This window comes from Danio rerio, chromosome 16 (genome assembly GCF_052040795.2).
Source record: "Danio rerio strain M-AB ecotype USA chromosome 16, GRCz13ab, whole genome shotgun sequence".
Classification (NCBI taxonomy): domain Eukaryota; kingdom Metazoa; phylum Chordata; class Actinopteri; order Cypriniformes; family Danionidae; genus Danio; species Danio rerio.
Window position 1 is genome coordinate 21,115,727 of NC_141036.1, and position 21,299 is coordinate 21,137,025.

General features: G+C 38.2%; 2 protein-coding genes across 5 annotated transcripts in view; one reads left to right on the forward strand and one right to left on the reverse strand.

Annotated features, from left to right (window-relative positions):
- Positions 1 to 8,157, forward strand: part of rxrbb (retinoid x receptor, beta b) — a 36,529-nt gene extending 28,372 nt beyond the window's left edge. For 2 of the 3 annotated variants that reach the window (XM_087285102.1, XM_087285103.1), the window contains 2 exons: positions 255 to 360; positions 6,053 to 8,157. In XM_087285102.1, the coding sequence (XP_087141228.1) occupies positions 255 to 360; positions 6,053 to 6,191 (245 nt within the window). In that variant the 3' untranslated portion in view covers positions 6,192 to 8,157. 3 annotated transcript variants of the gene reach the window in all.
- LOC110439008 (G2/M phase-specific E3 ubiquitin-protein ligase-like) lies at positions 7,919 to 14,643 on the reverse strand. Of its 2 annotated transcripts, XM_087286882.1 has the most exons (11): positions 14,049 to 14,643; positions 12,404 to 12,713; positions 12,206 to 12,291; positions 12,078 to 12,118; positions 11,963 to 11,996; positions 10,933 to 10,994; positions 10,721 to 10,810; positions 10,320 to 10,630; positions 10,051 to 10,229; positions 9,685 to 9,857; positions 7,919 to 9,603 (listed from the first exon to the last, which is right to left on the reverse strand). In XM_087286882.1, the coding sequence occupies exons 1-11, from the start codon at positions 14,133 to 14,135 to the stop codon at positions 9,354 to 9,356; spliced, it is 1,623 nt and encodes a 540-aa protein (XP_087143008.1). In that variant the 5' UTR covers positions 14,136 to 14,643; the 3' UTR covers positions 7,919 to 9,353. The 2 variants fall into 2 exon arrangements, with proteins under 2 accessions (XP_087143008.1, XP_087143007.1); XM_087286881.1 differs by having other exon boundaries at positions 11,963 to 12,118.
- Between the last annotated feature and the right edge of the window lie 6,656 nt (positions 14,644 to 21,299).

The following is a 21,299-nucleotide window of genomic DNA, read 5'->3' on the forward strand; positions in this document are numbered from 1 at the left end:
ATATATATATATATACACACACACACAAACAAAGGATTAATTGTCATTATTAATCGTGATTAACAGTTTGAGCAAAATAATCATGATTATAATTTTTTTCTGTTATCGTGCAGCCCTACCTAATATTCATTTTGGGGTGAACTACTCCTTTTAGGAAAATAATAGACATAAATACACCTTCATGGGCATCAAAACAGAAGGACATCCCAAAGAATGCTTACATGTTTGTGCTGAATGTTTCCAATATGTTTTAGATGCCAAAGGTCTGACAAGCAGCAGTGAAGTGGAGCTCCTCAGAGAGAAAGTGTATGCGTCCCTGGAGTCCTATTGCAAGCAGAAGTATCCAGATCAGCAAGGGAGGTTAGTGCACTGTACTTGTATACAACACTGAATTGAATAGTTTGTGTTGTGTTAAAATGTTTAATTTACCAAGCAAATACAATCCTGTTTTAACATGCAGTTCATTCATTATTTAAGAATGTGGGTGGGTCTTTAAAACCATCAACCGTCTTTGCCCACTGCTCCGCTCTTCGCTCCGTCTTTGCCCACTGCTCCGCTCTTCGCACTCTTACTTTTATATCTTATACCCTAATTTTAACTTAAACCTATCAGCACAGTGCTCAAACAACACGGCTTGAAGTTCAGCATTGATTCTACAAACTTTCTGGAATATAGCTTTACTAACAAGAGGGAAATTATCGTCTAAACAATCCTCCCGCTACGAGCTACCAGCTGCTTACATTCCGGAGACAGGAAACCACGGCTGTAAAAATGCCTCTGGATCGGATTAATTCAGATTCTCACTGCTGTACAAACTGCCACAAACTTCTACAAAAAATTGCAGTTCTTGAAACGAAGTTGCTTGCGATCAGACCAGAACTTCAGCTTCATTGTGGATTTTCTCAGCACACAGCTGGTGAGTCCCATAAATCTGTTCCTGCTACTGTTTTGAGCACAGAAAAACAAAAAAAAACTGTTGAAAATGAGCATTGGCATAAACAAGGTGCGAGACCAAAGGGTACTCGAGGGGTCAGATCATACGCTGCCGCATTAGCATCTTCTACCCCAAATACAGCTCGGACTCAAATACAGCTTCAGAACAGATATGAAGTTTTGAGTAATATGGGTGAAGAATCCCCAAATGCAGTCAGACAGAGATCGCATGATTCAGCAACTAATTCTGCATAAAAAAAAACAGAGGCTCAAGGCCGAATAGACAGCGGCATTGTGCTCCGATCACACCTGAGATAAGAACACTAGTCGTAGGAGATATAATATCAAGAATTTCAGGAGCAAATCTACTATGACATACTGCTTTCCTCATGCAACAGTTTCTGATGTAAACAAAGAACTTGAGGAAATTCTGAAAAAGCACAGTACTGCAAAACGGATTATCATCCATGTGGGGAAGAATGATATTCGGAAGGAACAGTCAGAACTGCTCAAGAAAGATTTCTGTGAGCTCTTGGAAACAGTTGAAAGATTGAAGGTTCAGCCATTCATAAGTGGACCACTCCCTGCAAGAGGGACAAATATGTTTTCACGGCTTCTTGGTCTAAATGTATGGCTACAGAAAACATGTAACAAGAAAGGACTGAATTTCATCGACAACTTCAATCTCTTCTGGAACCAAAGACAGCTGTTTACATCAGACGGCCTTCATCCAAACAAACTTTGTGCAAAAGTGCTAAAGGACAATATTTTTTTCTCCCTCAATCATCCATCAGCTGTGTATGCCACTGAACTAAATTGCAAACACACACCTAGCAAATGTCCAGATGACCACAGGACCTCAAATCAGCTCCTGAGTGGACTTGTGGCTGACGAATCAACCAAGGACAGTAATAATGCCACGCGGCCAAAACACCCAATGTTGATAGAGACACTATCAGTTGCCCTCTGCTCAACACAGGCAGACTGTGACGCATCAGAACAGCATCAAGTCTCGTCACTCAAAAATGATCCTCAGGAAAACATATTTCTGCAGACAGAATCTCCAGATGCACAGCCTCTGTCACCGGACACGTTCTCATTGTCACAATGTTCACCACTCTTGGGTTTTTCAAAAAAGATGGAGGAACTAGTGTATGCTGGAACTAAACTTTCACACTCCATTGCCGCAAGCCCCCAGTTACCAACCAAAAAGCGGCCTGCTTCACAACCACAGCCCACCTGGAAGAGCCCTCCGATTTTTGCCACACCGCCAGGGCCCAAACAACAACGCCCCATCTTCAGCTGGTGAACACAAGAGCTCTCTGTGATGTGTGTCGGGGACCTGCTTAGATAACAGTGTCTTTATCAAATGTTTTCAGAACAAGCAGGAACCCAGTGTGTCTGTAGCTTTCTCTAAGCAGATATGTTGTGTTAAGTGACAAAAAACCAAAGACTTCATCAGGCCGTATAGCAAATCATTCAAATCTGGTGTCTATTAAATGTAGATCTGAGACTACTATAGAAAAAACAGCTAAAACTGTTAAGTTAGCGCTTTTAAACATCAGATCACTCAACAATAAGTCTCTTTTAGTCAATGATTTTATCAACACAAATTGCCTTGATTTTATGCTTTTAAATGAAACTTGGCTAGATGACAGTTGTAGCGCAGCAGTTCTGAATGAAGCAGCTCCTTTAAACTTTGACTTTTTGAGTGTTTGCAGAGTTAATAGGAGAGGTGGAGGCATCGCTGCCCTGTTTAAAGATGTGTATGAATGTAAACAAATGTCATTTGGTGACTATTTGTCTTTTGAATATCTGAGTATAGCACTAAAAGGTGCTCCACGCATCTTACTGATCATTATCTACAGACCTCCAAAATATTCTCCAGCTTTTATTGAGGATTTTACAGAGCTGTTATCAATTGTAACCTCTGAATTTGATTATTTTAGTATTGCTGGGGATTTTAATATTCACATTGATAATCCAGAAATCAATGCTGTAAAAGAACTGATGACTGTTTTTTACACTTTTGATCTGACTCAGCATGTTCAAGGACCCACACACAATCGTGGACACACCCTTGATCTACTTATAACTAAGGGTTTACACATTTCATCGACTGTTGTTAAAGATGTGGCACTATCTGATCATTTCTTTATTTCTTTAATATATTGATTACTCCAGCTATTTAAGACAGATCTGTCTCTGTCAGAAAGAGTTGCATAAATGAGAACACTAGTGAGCAGTTTATGAAGGCCATATCGCTAGCACCAAGCATATCTGCAGACTCTGTTGATTCTCTCCTTGATTTGTTTAATTCTAAAATTGAGAATGTCATAAATGACATCGCTCCTGTTAAACTCAAGAAGATGACTTGCAGGCAAAAGGGATCTTGGACAAGGTCATCTAGAGTACAAATGATGAAAAGACAGTGCAGAAAAGCTGAGCGTATGTGGAGAAAGACGAAACTAGTAGTCCATTATAATATCTATAAAGACAGTCTTCATGCCTTTAATATGGAACTAAACACTGCTAGACAGACTTTCTTTTCAAGCCTTATAAACAGCAACTTAAATAATGCTCATACACTCTTTGCAACGATAGAGACTCACAAACCCCCCAAGTCGGATTCCAAGTGAGCTCCTCTCTGAAAGCAAATGTAATGAGTTTGCTCATTTCTTCACTGATAAGATCAATAATATCAGAAAGGCAATCAGCTCATCCAATCAGTCAAGTTGTGTCGATATCAAACAAGCTTAAGCACAACTTAAGAAATCAGACATTATGTCTGATTTCATGGCAATTAACGGTAAAATCTTAGAAGAGATTGTGCAAGTTATGAAAACATCAACCTGCAGTCTTGACACACTCCCTACATCATTCTTCAAAATGGTATTTACCTGTTTAGAAATGGATCTTCAAAAAGTGGTAAATGCTTCTTCTTTCAGGGATTTTTCCAACCTCACTTAAAACTGCAGTTGTTAAACCCCTCTTGAAGAAGAGCAACCTGGATAACACCCTATTGAGCAATTACTGGCCATTCTCAAATCTCCCTTTCATTGGCAAAATCATTGAAAAAGTTGTTTTTAACCAGGTTAACAAGTTCTTATACTTAAAGGGGTGTTTAGACAAATTTCAATCTGGTTTCAGAGCACATCACAGTACAGAGAGCACTCTTATAAAGATAATCAATAATATACGCCTAAATACAGATTCAGGTAAAATAACAGTGCTGGTATTGTTGGATCTCAGTGCTGCATTTGACACTGTCGATCACAGCATACTTCTGGATAGGCTGGAAAACTGGGTTGGGCTATCTGGCACGGTCCTCAAATGGTTTAGATCTTACCTTAAAGATAGAGGTTACCATGTCAGTATAGGTGACCATAGGTCGAGGTGGACACCCATGACGTGTGTAGTCCCACAAGGCTCAATTCTGTCACCTCTCCTGTTCAACCTTTACATGCTCCCTCTAAGCCAAATAATGAGAAAGAACCATATCTCCTACCACAGCTATGCTGATGACACTCAGATCTACCTAGCCTTACTGCCTAATGACTACAGCCCCATTGACACCCTCTGCCAATGCATTGATGAAATGAGCATTTGGATGTGCCAAAACTTTCTTCAGTTAAACAAAGAGAAAACTGAAATGATTGTGTTTGGGAACAGAGATGAGGTTCTCAAGGTAAATGCGTACCTTGGCACTAAAGGTCAAACGACAAAAAATAAGGTCAAGAATCTTGGTGTGACTCTGGAGTCAGATCTGAGTTTCAATAGTCATCTCAAAGCAGTCAGTAAATCAGCATACTATCATCTCAAAAACATAGCAAGAATCAGATGCTTTGTTTCTAGTGAAGATTTAGAAAAACTTGTTCATGCTTTTATCAGCAGCAGGGTGAATAACTGTAATGGACTCCTCATCTGTTTAGCTGTGCCTTTACTGAATGAGCACTGTGCTGCGTCCGACAGATTGCACTATCATGTTTTTCTCTTCTTCTTCATTCTTTTATATCACATTTTACCTGTTTTTATGTTTTGTTTTGTTTTGTTTTTACGCATTTTTATTATTTGTTTTTATTTTTAGTTTACTTGTTTCTTTTATTCTTGTTTATGTAAAGCACTTTGAATTGCCACTGTGTATGAAATGTGCTATATAAATAAACTTGCCTTGCCTTGACATCATACCTAACTAACCAATAATAACCCATAGTGGGAATTTAGTTTTTTTTTTTTTTAGATACAAGTTTTAGTGTTTAATTTTAAAGATAATTAGTGTGCTCTTATAAACATCTGAAGCTTGCAGTTTGTCACTTCTGCCTAAATGGATCAATGTTTTTGTTACCTCATACTTCAGTTTCTTATTAAATGCTCTTTATTATCTGACAGGTCATGCCCTCTTTGAGACTCTTCTCGTTTGATTTTTGTTTGATGTGCTTGAGCTCACTGGTAGAGCTGTAATTTGTTCTGTTTAACTGTTTTCTTGCTAGTGAAGCATTTAGTTTTTCCACTTACAAAGTCCGCCATGTAAATAGCCAATGCGCTATGGCGCTATGCAACTGACTCTTAAAAAGAATGGGAGATGAGACTCTGATTGGTTTATTCTCAAAACACACCTATAACTCATTTAGGGAATAAGCTTAACCCTGTTAGACCATGCTCTGGGGCGCAAAGTGGATTTTTTCGTCCTTAAAATAGTAAGTTTATTTCTGACATGCCCTTAATGGTTTTGCGCCCTGCACTTTGGACTTTGTGCCAAGATCGTTAAAATAGAGCCCAAAAACTAAACACTATTTGCTGTTTTTTAAAGGGGAAGGGCTACACTATGTCCCACACTCTCCTATTTCAGTTGAGATTATGTCAAACATCAATGAAGCTGAATTAATGAAAATGAAGGTAATTGTATATGTAGTGCACAGAAATAACTTTTTAATCGTGCTCAAGAATCAAGCTGTTTCTATCTAAAGGTCAAATCTGTTAATACAGAAGTGGGCAACTGAATATAGTGTGGAACAGTTGAAAAATATATCTAGCGTCATGCAGAATACAAACTGATATACTGATGTTTTGTGTTGAGTATTGAACAAGGTAACAATTCCACTCATTTGCTTACTCGTAGGTTTGCCAAGCTCCTCCTTCGGCTTCCTGCATTGCGTTCCATTGGCCTTAAGTGTCTGGAGCACCTTTTCTTCTTTAAACTGATTGGAAACACCCCCATTGACACTTTCCTAATGGAGATGCTGGAGTCGCCCCACTAGTTGCGTCAGAGGAAAATTGGGAGATTTTCTGCCCTAGGTCCTGGAGATAACTGTGACTGCACTTTTTATTCCCAGAGGAATTACAGCAATTGGTCAGCCTCTGGTCTGGGGGTAACTTTTTTTATTTAATTTTTTTTTTGTTATTTCTTTTCATTTTTTTTTTCTCTTGACTATCTCTTAAGTGCACCATAGAGTCTAGAGACCCAAAACTTGCCATGAAAAATTATTGGTGCTACATTTGAAAAGTAAGCTAATTCTTCATATATATATATATATATATATATATATATATATATATATATATATATATATTAGACAACAAGTTTAAAATGTTTTTAAGTATGGAAGCTCCAGTTACCTGACTGGTTTAGATAAGTGGGGTTTACATTTTGATAGAACCATTTGAGGCTTTTAAAACACTGTGGATGATAAGCTTTAAACGTATGTAAGTGTGCTTCACCATCTCTTAAGTTTGGGTGCTTTCTTCCTGTAAGGCTAATTTATTTTGCCCCTACCTGTAAGGACTGGTCTTGTGGGCAGAGGATAGATAGATGAATGAATTGGTTTGGTATTTTAGGTTTAAATTGACATTTACTTTGCTAGCGAATCTGGCAAAGCAATCTATATGCAATGAAGCTTGAAACGATGCAAAACACGAAAAGACTAGATGTTTAATCTCCAAAAATATTTGCAATTTTTACGTGATATTGTGCAATGTTAGCCTAAATTCAGAGGTGGATGTGGATTTTATCACGTCATGAGTGCCTAACTGACATATGCTTGATATATGTTTTTTTATTTAACGTTTGACAGAAGAATGGAAAAACGAAAAGACGAATCTCTGTTCTTGTCATCGAAGCAGGTCGATTTTCTTTTGCTCTATTTTTGTTTTGCCTGAAGTATCCTAGGCTGAATTTGTCTTAAATCTGCATTGGTTTTAACTAGTTAACCGTCAGTTAATAATACACTCTCTTCTCTTATTGCGTATCAGGTAACTGTGTAAGAGTGATAATTCCTTAAGAAAACTGCACTACACACACAAAAAAAATGTCATTCCTTTTATTTTTTCCTTTTTTTTTCGGACCAGTGTCAGATTAAAAACAACAACAACAACAAAAAATAATTAAGTTGGTGCTTCGGAATCGACATTTGATATTACAACCCTAAAAAGTGCACAGGTAAAACTGCAAAAAGGAAAAGTACAGCTATCTTCAGCTTTATAGAGATACTAAATCCGAGCAATATGAGTTCATTGGTGTGGACTTGCTGTTTGTATTTGGAAAACCTTCCAACTTGAAATTTCTACAATTAATTTCCTCTAGTACTGTGCAGACCCTATTGTTCAGGGACATTGTGTAGCTATTGTGTAGACATAGACAGGATCAATATATATATATATATATATATATATATATATATATATATATATATATATATATATATATATATATATATATATATATATTTCTCTTGCTTTTATCACTTTCTTTAGTTTGTAGTCGACATACAACTTGCAGAAAAGACATAGTTTGCACTGGATTTTACCATGAATCCTAGACTTGGATTTTGTCTTTTATCTCCTTTCTGTGATCTAAGCTTATTTGCTTTTCGTTTTCTTTTGACCTACCATTGAGATTTGTTTTTCTTTCTTTTCTTTTGCTTTTCCATGGCATCTTTTTGTCCTTGCAGAGAAAGTTATGAGGACAAATGCAAACTCACTTTTGCCATAGATATATCTAACAAACAAACAAGGTTGTTTTTGTATGGTCTTGTACAACCAACATCTTTACTGCATTAGGCATGTTACATGTCTGTTGTTGCACTAAAATTGTCATACAATTATGATTGTAATGAGATTCCATCAGTTTCGATGTTGTCACAGCTCATTTTAGAGGAGCTCTGTGACACTGCAAGAAAACCATCTGCTGTACATGACCCTAAATAAAGGTGGTGATATGTCTAACAACTCTGTTCTTGGAGAGTTTTTTTTTTTTTTTTTTTGAGGATTGAAGAAAGTAAAAGCTTGGTGAGTGTAAAACTCAATTTCCATTGCAAATTTGCAAGCTAGTTTTTACATTAAAAACTATTATAAAATAACCATTAACCCTTGTTGTATGATTAAAAAGCCTCTTGCTATGAGTCAGGCAATAATATTCAGATATATTGGTTAAACGATCATGTGATTTGGAACAGGTAGTAGGTGCGTTCGACTTCATGCAGCGCTGCGCAGATCAATGTCGACTGTCACATGTGGCATCAAAGCTCTGAGATCAGACGGCAGACTTAGACCGTGCAGCATCTGAAGAGCGGCTGCAGGAGCTCTGATGACGACACCGATATTACACCATTGGCCGAGTTCACCACATGACAATAAACACGTGTATTTCGGGTTTATTATTGGACAAATTGCGATTCAAAAGTTTCAATACAAACAATTCACTTTTCATCTCCTCTCTATCTTGTACACATCATGCTTATTAAAAAACTACAAATATTTTACTGCAGTATCATCTTTTGTTAAATAATCTGGTTATAAAGGCTGGCTTGTTTGCAAAGGTTTATTTTCGACCTTTTTATACAGACTATTTACTGCATTCAGCTCCACAAACAATTTTAATTATATATTTTAGTGAATAACCTATATATGAACTCAAATAAGTCTTACAGACTATAAATAAAATAATTATCATCATTGATCCTGCCACCCTAAAGCTTTCTTAACAAAAATCTTAGAATTCTGAAGTTTTCCTCAGAAGTTATAAAGTCAGAAATAAAATTGTGTTTGTTTCATGCAATTCTGAGATGAAAACTTGCAATAACCTTTAAAAAAAAAAAAATTTGTTCAGTGGCAAAAACTGGCTTTCCGTACATTAATACTAATCAGCGCAATCTGAAACCAGGTGAGTTTTGAATTCCAAAATCCATTGCATTTTTGAACTCATCATAGCTTTTTGACACTGGCAGTTTGATTGTGTTGGCACAGGTGCTTGCAATGGGAAATTTAGAAGACCTTTCAAAAATGAGTCTGGGCTGTGGCACAATTGTTGAAGGAGGCAGTGAATCTAATCCCGTGGCAAACATCAAAATGTTCTGGAGGGAGACTCCTGTTTCTTGTTCTGAAAAGATTAAACAAAAAACAAAAGAATATCACAAAATTTGTTATCAACAACAATAAAATATAATGTTCAATCCTTTATCTCCAGTGTCAAGCAGATAGTCTCTCCAGTATCCCAGTATTCTTGTTTCTTCTTGTCGTCTGGTGCTACCAGGTTCACTGAGCTGTGGCTTGAAGACATCCTCCAGAGATACAGATGTTAGACTGTCAACACTGTAGCACATATAGGGTCTGAATGCAATAGGGTGTTGTTCCAGGGCATTAATGACATCCAGGGTGGAAAGCCCATCCCTAAATCTATAACCCAAATAGAAATCACAAAGTGATATCACTTCACTCATAATTATTATATTATCTCAAATTAGGAACAAGACTTACCTTTGTACAGAGTATTGGTTTCTGTATACAATGTACCACAGTATGAAATCCTTCACAATGTTGTCTTTGCCTTTTACACTTTGTGGGAAATCAAAACACCCAGCAGTCTGCAGCAAGCTTTCATACTTCTCAATCAGTGCGTGCAATTCATCTAGTGATTCTGCACTTGATATCTGGGGTAAATGGTTGCAATTAGATTACAAATAACACACACACACACACACACACATATATATATATATATATATATATATATATATATATATATATATATATATATATATATATATATATATAGCAAAAAAAATATATATTGTGCCTTTAAATAAACAAACAAATAAATTACTTAAAAGAAACTTGACGCACCTCAATTAAAGCTGCCTTCATGGTTTCATCTGTTACATCCTCAACTGTTCCATTAATGTCAGTCCTACCAATGAGGTAATCATACAGCATGTTCGATAAAAAGCGAGGACCTGGACCACCATGTACAATAGAGACTGCAATCATCCGGCCAGCAAGGAAGTACTCATCTTCTCTGAAAGCTACAGGAAAATATATTTTTTCTAGACTAAGTGAAAAAAGACAGTAATGTAAATTATTAAGCAGTTACAAGCTTGGAGTAAATAATTTACCTGCATTATTAAAGGTGAGAAATCTCCCGTTTTCTGGTCCATCAAAAATTCGCCGTGCTTTTAAACAGTCTATTAGGAGGGTTAGAAACTCACGTTTTGGACCACCTGTGTCAACTGCATCTTCAGTTGAGCCTTCATCACCTGTGAATTTGACAAGCATGTCATGCAATGGATCATATGATGCACGTTTAAAACCACGAACTGCTCCATCCCAAATATTTGCTCGATTTATGTTGAATCTACTGCAAGACGTCCTTATGATCTTCTGTGAGAGATCTGACACAATGTCTGCAGCAGAGATTGCATCTGAGCTGTAAAACACAGATTTCGATTAAGCCAATCAATCATGATGCTATAAAAATGGAGTGAATAATTTAGAAACAACATAATTAATAAATTACATCCATTCCTCTTCAACATGTTGTGTACTCTGGTCTGACCCTTCTGAATCACTTTCAATCACTATTGGTGCATACAGACGTGTGTAATTACTGTAAAGACAGCATAAAATGCATACAAAATAATTGTAGACTAAAACATTAAAATTAGTTTAAAGCAATTTATTTTTTAACTACAATCTAGTTAAAAAAAAGCTATTTAACTACAAACTTACGTGTAGCATTTTTGTTGGTCACGTACATGTTCTTGTATGTTGGTTCTGATTTTTCCTGCTTCCTTGATTTGTCAGAAAGAGAACACATTTTTAAATTAAAACCTGTTTTTAATTAATATTACATAAACCACATAAAAAAATGAATTTCGGATTTGTTGTAACAAACTAAAGGCTTGTGCACACCAGGCCAACTTTCACTCATGGTTATGACCAATGCCTTATGACTAAACAAAGGGAGACAGTTTTTTTTTTTTCTTTTTTTTTTGGTTTGCTTCACAAACTGCAGAAAATACTGGTCAACCAATGAGCTTTGCAATTTGGTTCCAATGCTTGGACCTGCTGAACTTACAGCAAATCATGACTTGTAGATCATCAAGCATAAAATGGTTTTGTGGCACTCTGCTCTGTCACACATTGAAAACTTGCCTGTTCCTTCTGAGGCCCTTATACACTCACAAAAAGTACTGCATTTACCCCCAGAAAAGCCTGATCTGAGGCCAGTATGCAGCAAGGACAATTCTGTTAATAATGCACAAGCAGTGCTTCATGCTTGCAGTGCAGAGCCCTGAGCGTATACTATACCTTTGTTCAATAAAAATTTGAAAAAGTGGAGTGTGTTGGTCTGAAAAGATGTTGGTAATGGGATATTGTTACACTGCCTGCCTCACTCCCATTCAAATTATACCACAGATAAAATAGGATTTGACTGCAAGTTTTATTTTACCTTTCTTTCATACACATAGGCTGACAAACAAGTAAATACATTTGACAAACATCAATATGTTTTAACGAATGAGTAAAAACTGTCTTTCTTCTGTATGACAAGTGATTGTCAGGTGTAATGGGATATTTCTGTTTTTCATTAAGCAACTTTTGTTTGCACATTCACTTAGCTCAATGCCAGCAAAAATCACTTAGGTATGAATACCTTTTAGGTATGAAAACATCTCGGAAATACACTAAAAATCGTATTGGTGTGCATCAGCCTTAAAGTTGTAATGTACATAAGTTGTAACATAGGTTAACTTACTTGTTCCTGAACAGGCAAAGAGTGATCAGGTGGTCTAAAAAAAGAACAACCAAAGATTATTTTGTGCAACACTTGCACTTCAGAAAATGTCCTCTTAACTTTACTAAGGTAATACTGGTGTGAGCTGCTTCCTGCTTCATCCGCACTATCCCATATCTGTGTAGAGAACAGAAAGCAGGAGTCAAAATGAGCTACAATTAAATGTTATATTTATGTTAGGAGATATGCAAATAAATGACCCACCAAAGTGTCATTCTCATCATGTTGACTGTGAGAGGTAAATTTTACTTGCACTACACTGTCTTCACTTGAGGAATCCTCATTACAGTCTTCAAACAACAAATATGAACATAGTAAAATTTTGATTCAATTAAAAAACATGTATATGTCATGTTTTATACATTATTTTTATTAGATTTCCTTTAAAATAAATATGCTCACCAGTGGCAAAAAAGTCTTCAACTGTGCATATATACAGTGTTATTCTTTGGTAAGCCTTCCCAATTGCCTCTTTGTACAGCTGTAGTTTAAAAGGGGTGTTTGTTCCTGGAATATTCTTAACCTCTGAACCATCTGGGTACAGTAAAACATAAGGCCCATCTTCCATGTCCTGATTAAAATCTTTTACTTTCTTTTGGCCAGCTATTAACACTTGCTCAGATGTCCAGTTTGTTTCAACTTCAAGAGGCAGCCGTTTCCCTTTCAGGGGCTTTAGGACACCACAATGTCTTTCCATACTTCCAATGTAAATCTACACATGAAAAGAATTAACACAAATGTAACAAACTGGACATTATAATAGGCTTTAATATAATTGTTATGAAAAAAAAACATTAAAGACTGATTAAAGAAAAAACATGATTTTGAAAGTAGTATCTACACTTCCTCAATCTAACCCTGAACTGAATTCCTGAGCAAACAGATATTCGTGATACGAAGTAACACTTTACAATAATGTTTAATTAGTTATGGCTTTGTTCAGCATTACAAAATCTTTTTCATATGCTAATATATGTTTAACCACTTACACATACATAAATGTATTTTGTTAATGAATTAGATATCGTGACCTAACTATGAACCAGACATTAATTCAACAATGCTAAACCTTTGTTCATGTAAACTTAAAAATATAATAATGTTACTTGATGCATTAGTTAACATGAACAAATAATAAATTTTTTTTTTAAATTACACAATCTAAAACTGTCATGTTAGTCATGTTTGTGGACTCTTTACAAACATGATTATTATCAGTAATAAAGTATTTGTTTAGGGAATTAGGAACCTTTTTGTTAAGTGTACACTACTCTGTCATTATGTAATGGTTTACTAACATTTGTAAATTCTTTACTAGCATTATCATTAACAAAGCATTTGTTAAAGGAATAATGAACTTTAAAGTGTACACAACAACAACACTAGCTAATGTATCACTAACATTTAACTTTTTTAACATGATTATTTATTGAAAAAGTTATTGTTATTATTTTATTATTAATATATTTTGTTTTACTTTTTTTATTTTTTATATTGTGTTCTTTTTAAGCTGTGGCCTAATGGTTAGAGTTGGACTTGGATAATCCAAAGGTTGCAGGTTCAAAGTGCCAGGACCAGCAGGGATTGTTGGTGGAAATATTCACCTCAGTACCACGGCTGAGGTTCGCTTGAGCAAAATCACTAATTACTGCTTTGTAATGAATCCAAAGATGTTTATATACAACTGAACATACAATTACAAAAGATTCCTAATGTGCTTAAGAAATGTTGTGTTACTAATCATGTTAGTAAAGAGTCCACAAACATAACAGCCAGGGACGTTTATGTTTATGATTAATAATGCATTAACACACACACGCACCCACGCACACGCACACACACACACACACACACACACACACACACACACACACACACACACACATATAAGTAATGCTTAACAAATGTATTGTTTATTATTAATTAATGCAAATTAACTAATACAAACGTATTGTAAAGTGTTTCTGATAATACACTGTATCCTTTAATTTATAGTAATTATTAAACAGAAGTGTCTTACTAGATCACTACTGGATGTATAAGTTACCTTTACTTCTTTATCCTTCTTTGAGGCATGACTTTTCTTTGTAAAAAAGGTTTTCCTCTCCTTCTCCTTTATTGCCCTGAACTTCATAAAGCAATCCACAGAACTTGTTTCTGTTTTTCCTGCTTCAGAAACATTGTCATAAAAATCTATTGCATGTCACATTAATCAGCTAACGAAAATCTGCATTAAATATTAAAAAGAATAAAACATTCTTTAGAAATAAAACAGCATGTCCAATTAACATAAATCCTCGGGATCGTGATTTAACGAGGTGTAATGTTACAACGCTATTTTAATATATTCATCAAAAAATAATAAAATTCCGTGACAAACCGTGTTATTCGATTTCATGACAGATACGATTTATGAAATTCATAGGACCCTACAAACAATACAGCATTGTAACTTACCTCCACTGGTGCTGGGCTCATTTCCATCAGGAACTTTGCCTTTCAGAAACGTTATGTTTTTTCCACATTTGCTGCAGAATGACGGGCAACTGTCAAGTGAAGCCCCGCAAAATGGGCAATACATGATTGCTACCAAGAGCAACGTCCGAAATGAAACGAAACTTTCGAACTAAAACTCTTAAGATGGGCACACTACTGCCCGTTACCTGCCACCTAGTGGTCAGGAGCATTTCCGTTGTGTTGTGATTTTAAAGTTGCAGCACTTTTCATCTTAGTGTTGCAGCATGATTCATCTTAGTGTTGCAGCGTTTTTAACTTAATGTTGTTGTGTTTTCATCTTAAAGTTGCTGCATTTTTATCTTAATGTTGTTGTGTTTTTATCTTAATGTTGCAGCATTTTTATCTTAATGTTGATGTGTTTTTGATCTTAATGTTGTTGTGTTTTCATCTTAATGTTGTTGTGTTCATGTTGCAGCGTTTTCATCTTAATGTTGTTGTTTTGCACTATTGGGCCACCGTAGGAAACGCCTCAGGCGTGACAGACTATGGAAGCACTAATTACACCACATCCTTCTGAGGACGGACAAATCACAGCTCGCGATTAGGAGCCCACCCTCTATAGTCCACTGTGATTCCCTGAATCAGCATTCTAGCACTCTTCCTCATGAAGACTTTCCTTAAACACCCAGGCTGCGCTGCTCTGTTCTCAAACGTACCATCAAGGCTAACGTTGCCGAACGCAGCTCAGTCATATTGAATCTGTCGTGGGTTCTTTGCTCGTTACGAAGTATTTTTTACTGCTTTTACTAGCAGCGACTGATATAGCTAACGCGTTAAGGCGAGCTAACTGTGATTTTGTCTCACCATGTCTAAAGTCACGGTGGAAAAGGGGAAGGAGACCTCTTCGCGCTCCTGTCCTTCAGCGTGCGGATTTATGATCTCGGGCCGGGATTCACATGCGATGTGCATTGCATGTATGGGTGTGAAGCATGCCCAGGCCTCGTTGGCGAACACCGAAAAGGCAATGCAGATGAGTGCACTGCCAGGCAATGCAGATGAGGATTTTGGAGAGAAGGCTTCGAGTGGCGGCATCTTCCAAGGACGATCCGGTTCTCTCTGCCGCTCTGTCGTCAACTAATGACGTCAAATCCTCTCCATGGGATCTTGCTTCATGGGCGGATATCATGGAGGTAGAATCCCCTGAGTATGAGCTGCTGTTCGACCAGCAGCTACTGGCGGGCGGTGATGAGATGGAAGGGGATGAGGAGAAGGATGATGAGAACATGAGGTCATCCAGGAGTTAAACGGGATGTTACGGGAAAAGGCTCGCTCCCCAGCAAAACAACTACTTCCCGCTCTCCCAGATTGCATCACGGAGATGAAGCTGTCATGGGATAAACCCTTTACCAAACGCGTGCCTGTCAAGTGTTACTCATTGCTCGACGTGAGTGAGATGGAGGGGCTAGGGCTCTTTAACCCTCCCGTGGTCAAGCAGACGGTGGCTCTTCACCTGCATCCAAACAGGCGGGCTGCTGTTTCATCGGCCACACCGTCCCTCCCTGGTAAAATGGAACGCTTCACTGCTTCCATGTACCAGAATATATATAAATCTTCGGCACTAACAGTGAGGGCTTTGAACATCACTTCATTGCTGACAGCCTATCAAGCCGAATTATTGGAGGAGCTTGGCACGCAGCTGGACGCCGGCAATCCAAACCTGGCGATCTGGGGAGAGATCTGTAACATTACAGACCTCTATCTGAGCGCCTCACGCAGGGCGAGCAATCACTGTGGCTGAATCTCTCGAGTATCGGGGACAGGGAAAAATTGGATCATCTCTACGCTCCCGTAGACTCGAGTGGGATATTCGGCCAGTCAGTCGTGTCGATGAAGCAGAGATGTGACCTTAAGAAGAAGGATGAGGAGACTTTTGACTTCTGCTTGCCTCGTAAAAGGACATCACGTCCTCCTGTTCCTGCTACTCGGCCCATTCCTCCGACGCAGGGCAGAACATTTGTTAGTGCGTCCAGACTGCCTAAACCCCACAGCACAGAGCAGAGGGCCCGCACCCCCGCTGATCCAAACGCTAAGCCAAGGGGAAAGCAGTGATCCGCTAACCCCTCTGGCAAAAAGAAGGGGGACTCCTAGGACGCTATGCTTGGAGAGGAGAGACGGGCAGCACCTAGGGTTTTCTGCGATGTCTTCTCCACAGTCTGCCGCATTTGTTTCCCCACCCGCAAAAATGCAGAGGAGGTGGAATTTAGGTGGAGAAATGGTTCAGAGTTGTGTTCAGGCCAGTTCAGCTTCCCCTCAACACACAATATTCCGTGGATTGCCGACGGCAATTCCACAAGTTCATTTGCAGAGCATTCGGCCACCATGTGGTCTGCCGAGTTCAGGCACGCGTTCGCAAGTGCGTTGTCACAGAGCACTTCATTCCCTGTGTCTGCCGCGATCGATCTCAAGGATGTTTACTTTCATATAAGCATTTATCCAGCACACAGAAAATATCTCAGGTTTCCCTTTCAGAATGAAGTGTTCGAATTTGTTACTCTTCCATTCGGGCTCAGTCTAGCTCCGCCGGTGTTTAGCAGATGCATGGAAGCAGCGCTGTCTCCGCTGAGACACAAGGGTCTATGCATATCCGCTTACCTGGACGATTATCTAATATGCGCTCGCACAGCATTGTCTGGGGAAATCCCAGACCACAGTCATGATCCTCTAAAATCCTCGCCAGATTATGGTCCGTTTATTACTTCAGGGTTTGTTTCGTTGAGTATAAGTTCTGTTAAAGTGCCAGTTAAAATCTTATGTGACACTGGGTCTTCTGAGAGTTTTATTTTTAAGTCAAAATTGCAGTTTTCTCCTGAGTTTTTTATAGGGAGTAGTGTTCTGATCCAGTGGATTAGAAATATTCATTGTTCCTTTACAAAGGATTCAGTTGGATTCTGAATTAGTTCAAGGAGAGGTTGAAATTTGCTTTACGACCATTGTTACCTGTAGAGGGTGTTGATTTAATTTTAGGAAATAATCTAGCTGGTGATCGTGTGTGGCGGTGTGTTGTTCCACCGGTCGTTAAAACCACTACTTGTTTGTCTTTAGAGACAGATCAGAATGATCATGATTTTCCTGACGTTTTTGTTTTTTTGCGCTGTAACCCATGCAATGAGTGTTAAAGCGGAAGTTGCCCAGAATGAAGAATTAGAAAAGCGTTAATTTGATCCGTTAGCTAAGTTGCCTGTTCTTCCTCCTTTTTCACGCGACAATTTAATATCAGCTCAGGAAAAAGATTCTGATTCAGCAACTTAATTTAAGGCTGTAAAGCCAAATGATGATTTTGAGAGTGCTTCTGCTGGTTATTTTATTAGAGATGGCGTTTTGATTTGCATCATGCTGTGGGTGAATCCATCTTTCAAATTGTTGTTCCCGAAGTGTTTCGTGACATAGTGCTTAAAACAGCTCATGGTGGTGTAGCCGGACATCAAGGGGTTAAGAAAACGTACCACAGTATAATGCACTATTTATTTTGACCTCGACTAAAAAGAGATGTGGCGAAATATATTAAGACTTGCCATACGTGCCAATTGGTAGGTAAACCTAATGAGGTATTAGCGCCAGCACCGCTATATCCTATTCCTGCTGTGAGCCATCCTTTTGAGTATTTGACTGTGGAATGCATTGGTCCATTAAGTCCGTCTAAATCAGGTTCTGTGTATCTCCTAACTGTGCTGTATCAGGTGACAAGTTACCCTGCCGCTTATCCTTTGAGAAAAATCACGACTAAAGCCGTTGTGAAAGCTTTGTCTCAGTTTATTTAACTTTTTGGAATGCCGAAAGTTATTTAGACTGACAGTCACTAACTTCATGTCTCGCGTGTTTGCTCAAGTGCTAAAACAGCTGCGTGTAAAACATCATATTAGTAGTGCATACCATCCGGAGAGCCAAGGAGCTCTCGAACGTTTCCATCAAACATTAAAACAACTTTTAAGAGCATACTGCAATGAGCTAATTAAAGATTGGGAAGAGGGACTCCCATGGTTATTGTTAGCAGCATGCAAGGTTGTGCGAGTTTAAGATTTAGCCCTTGTTACAATCCTATGTTTGTCTTGTCTCATGTTTGTTTTTTCTTGTTCCTGTTTTGCTTAGAACACATCCAATTGGCCACTTCCAGCTTGCTTGATCCTGATTGGCCTACAGTGTTTTAAAAAGCCATGACACCACTTCCTTGGCAGCCATCTTGTTTTTGGCCACTTGCTTGTGTTTGTTGAAATGTTTGATTGTGGTATAGTACAGAGTTTTTGGATGTGTTAGGACTGAGAATATTGAGATTTGTGAGTACTGTTTGTTTTGTTTGACTTCTGAGATTATATTGAGAATTGTGAGTACTGTTTGTTTAGTGTTTGCTTTGTTCATGATACTTTGTTCCACCGGCTTGTTTGACCTTTGTTGCCTGCTGACATTGATTTTGGATTGTCCTTCAAATATGGTTGCCTGTTTTTGTAAATAGATTGTAAATAGTGTATATATTGGGATAGTAAGGAGTTTGACGCCATTTTCTTTGTAAAACCTTTTTGCCTCTGTTTTTGTGTTAGGTAGTTAGGGAAGTGAATTGTACTGTCTTTTCTTTTGTTTGTGTTCAGGTAAGTTAGAGATTTAATATAAAGGAATTTTTGTTTGTTATTTTGGCCTTGTCAGCTCCCGAATTCAAACCCCAATAAATCTTTGAATTAATTTTTGTTGTCTTGTCTTTCATGTTGTGCACCATCCCTAGACGGTGCGTAACATGAAATTGGGGGCTCGTCCATTGGTTATATGCTCTATTAGCTGAATTTACTTGGCTCATTTGTTTTTGCATTTGTTTGCCTGGGGTTTTTCTTTTGATAAGGGAGGAAATATAGTGATTGGCTCAACTACTTTGATTGGCATGGCATCAAAATTTGAACTTGATAAATTTACAATTGCACCAACAGAGGAGCAATTAGATAAATGTCGCAAAGACGATTTGTTTTTGATTGCAGAATTTTTTGATATAGTCATACCTCGAAATGCACGGAAAAAGGAGATCAGAGAGGCATTGTACATGGAGCTTGTTAAACAAAAGATCTTACCTGATGCGAATGTGCAGGGTTTGGGTGTTGCAAATACAGTATCATCTGAAGAGTTGGAAGCTGCTGAGGCAGAGTTCAAACCTACGGATGTTGCGAGCATGGATCCCATTAATCCGCCTTCGCTAACAGATCCACAGCTGGCAATCCGGTTGAAAGAACTGGAGGTGGAGTTAAGTCGACAGCAGTATGAGAGCCAGCTTTTACATGTTCGAGCAGTTGAGCTTGAGACAAAACGAGACATCTGGCTGAAAGAGCTGGAACTTGAATCAAAGACTGGACAAAATCCATGTTCACCTTCTTCCCTGACAAAGGGAAGCACTCCAGTGCAGAGTCCAGTAAATGCCTCCTCTCCTCTTCCTGCAGTGCCATCTGTGACACCGGTAAGTCCTAACACTGATTTTGATATTAGCAGACAAATTTCGTTGGTTCCTACATTTAGAGAGAGTGAAGTTGACACATATTTCACTGTTTTTGAGCGTATTGCAGCCACGTTAAAGTGGCCAAGAAATATTTGGCCTTTATTGTTACAGTGCAAACTGGTTGGCAAAGCGCAAGAAGTATGTTCTGCACTGACACTTGAGCAAAGTTTGGAGTATGATTCGGTTAAGGCTGCCGTGTTAAGAGCTTACGAACTCGTTCCAGAAGCCTATCGACAAAAGTTTAGGAAGCATGTGAAAAACCCCAGTCAAACATTTGTTGAGTTTGCACGTGAGAAAACCACACTGTTTGAAAAGTGGTGTGCTGCTAGTAAAATTACCACATTTGAGCAGCTGAAAGAACTCATTTTAGTGGAAGAGTTTAAGAATTGCATTTCAGAAAAGATTGTAGTTTATTTGAATGAACAAAAACTTTCATCACTATCTGAGGCTGCGATTTTTGCTGATGAGTTTGTGCTCACACACAAGGTTGCATTCACGTCCCCCCGTTCATCTCGTGCTGTTATAGATCGCAGGGGTAGCGCTAGAACAGCAGTAGCTGTGCCAAAAGATGATCACATTGCTGAATCTTTAACAGGGTCCCGAGAGTGTTATTACTGCCATGAAAAGGGGCATTTAATTGCTGGTTGTCCTGTGTTACTGCGCAAAAATCAGAGAAAAGCTCAGGATGCATCTAAAACTGTGGCCTTTGCGAGTACTCACACTTCTGAATTAGTACACTCTATTGATCCCTCTTTTTATCCATTTGTGTTTGAAGGTGTAGTGTCATTTTCTGAATTAGATCAGGAGCAAAAACCAGTTCACATCCTTCAGGATACAGGTGCTGCTCAGTCTTTTATTCTGGCAGATGTGCTTCCATTCTCTTCACAGTCCAGCTGTAATTCAGATGTTTTAGTTCAGGGAATTGAACTTGTTGTGGTTAGGGTTCCTTTGCACACTGTTTATTTACGCTCTGACATTGTGACTGGCTTAGTTAAAGTGGCTGTACATACTCAGTTACCACTGAAGGGAATTTCCCTTATCCTTGGGAATGATTTAGCAGGGAACAAAGTTTCTTGTCTTCCTGAGGTTACTGAGGTACCTTGTGTGCCAGAAGAGGATGTGTTGACTCGAGAGTTTCCCAGTGTATTTCGTTCTTGTGTTGTGACTCGTGCACAAGCTCGTAAACTTGATAAGGAAATTGATCTTTCTAATTCCTTCATGAATTCAGATTTACCAGATGTTGAGAACAAAACTGAAGATGCTTGTTTACAGAATCTGAGTCTAGAATCTAAATTTGACTTTCCTTTTGACAAA

Excerpts from the sequence above, each read along its gene's own strand:
- LOC110439008 (XM_087286881.1), bottom strand. The coding sequence starts at position 14,135 with ATGAAGTTCAGGGCAATAAAGGAGAAGGAGAGGAAAACCTTTTTTACA. Across the intron at positions 12,119-12,205 it reads ATGATGAGAATGACACTTTG|ATATGGGATAGTGCGGATGA; the intron begins GTGGGTCATTTA and ends TTCTCTACACAG. Across the intron at positions 10,995-11,962 it reads CTTTGCCTGTTCAGGAACAA|GAAGCAGGAAAAATCAGAAC; the intron begins GTAAGTTAACCT and ends TGACAAATCAAG.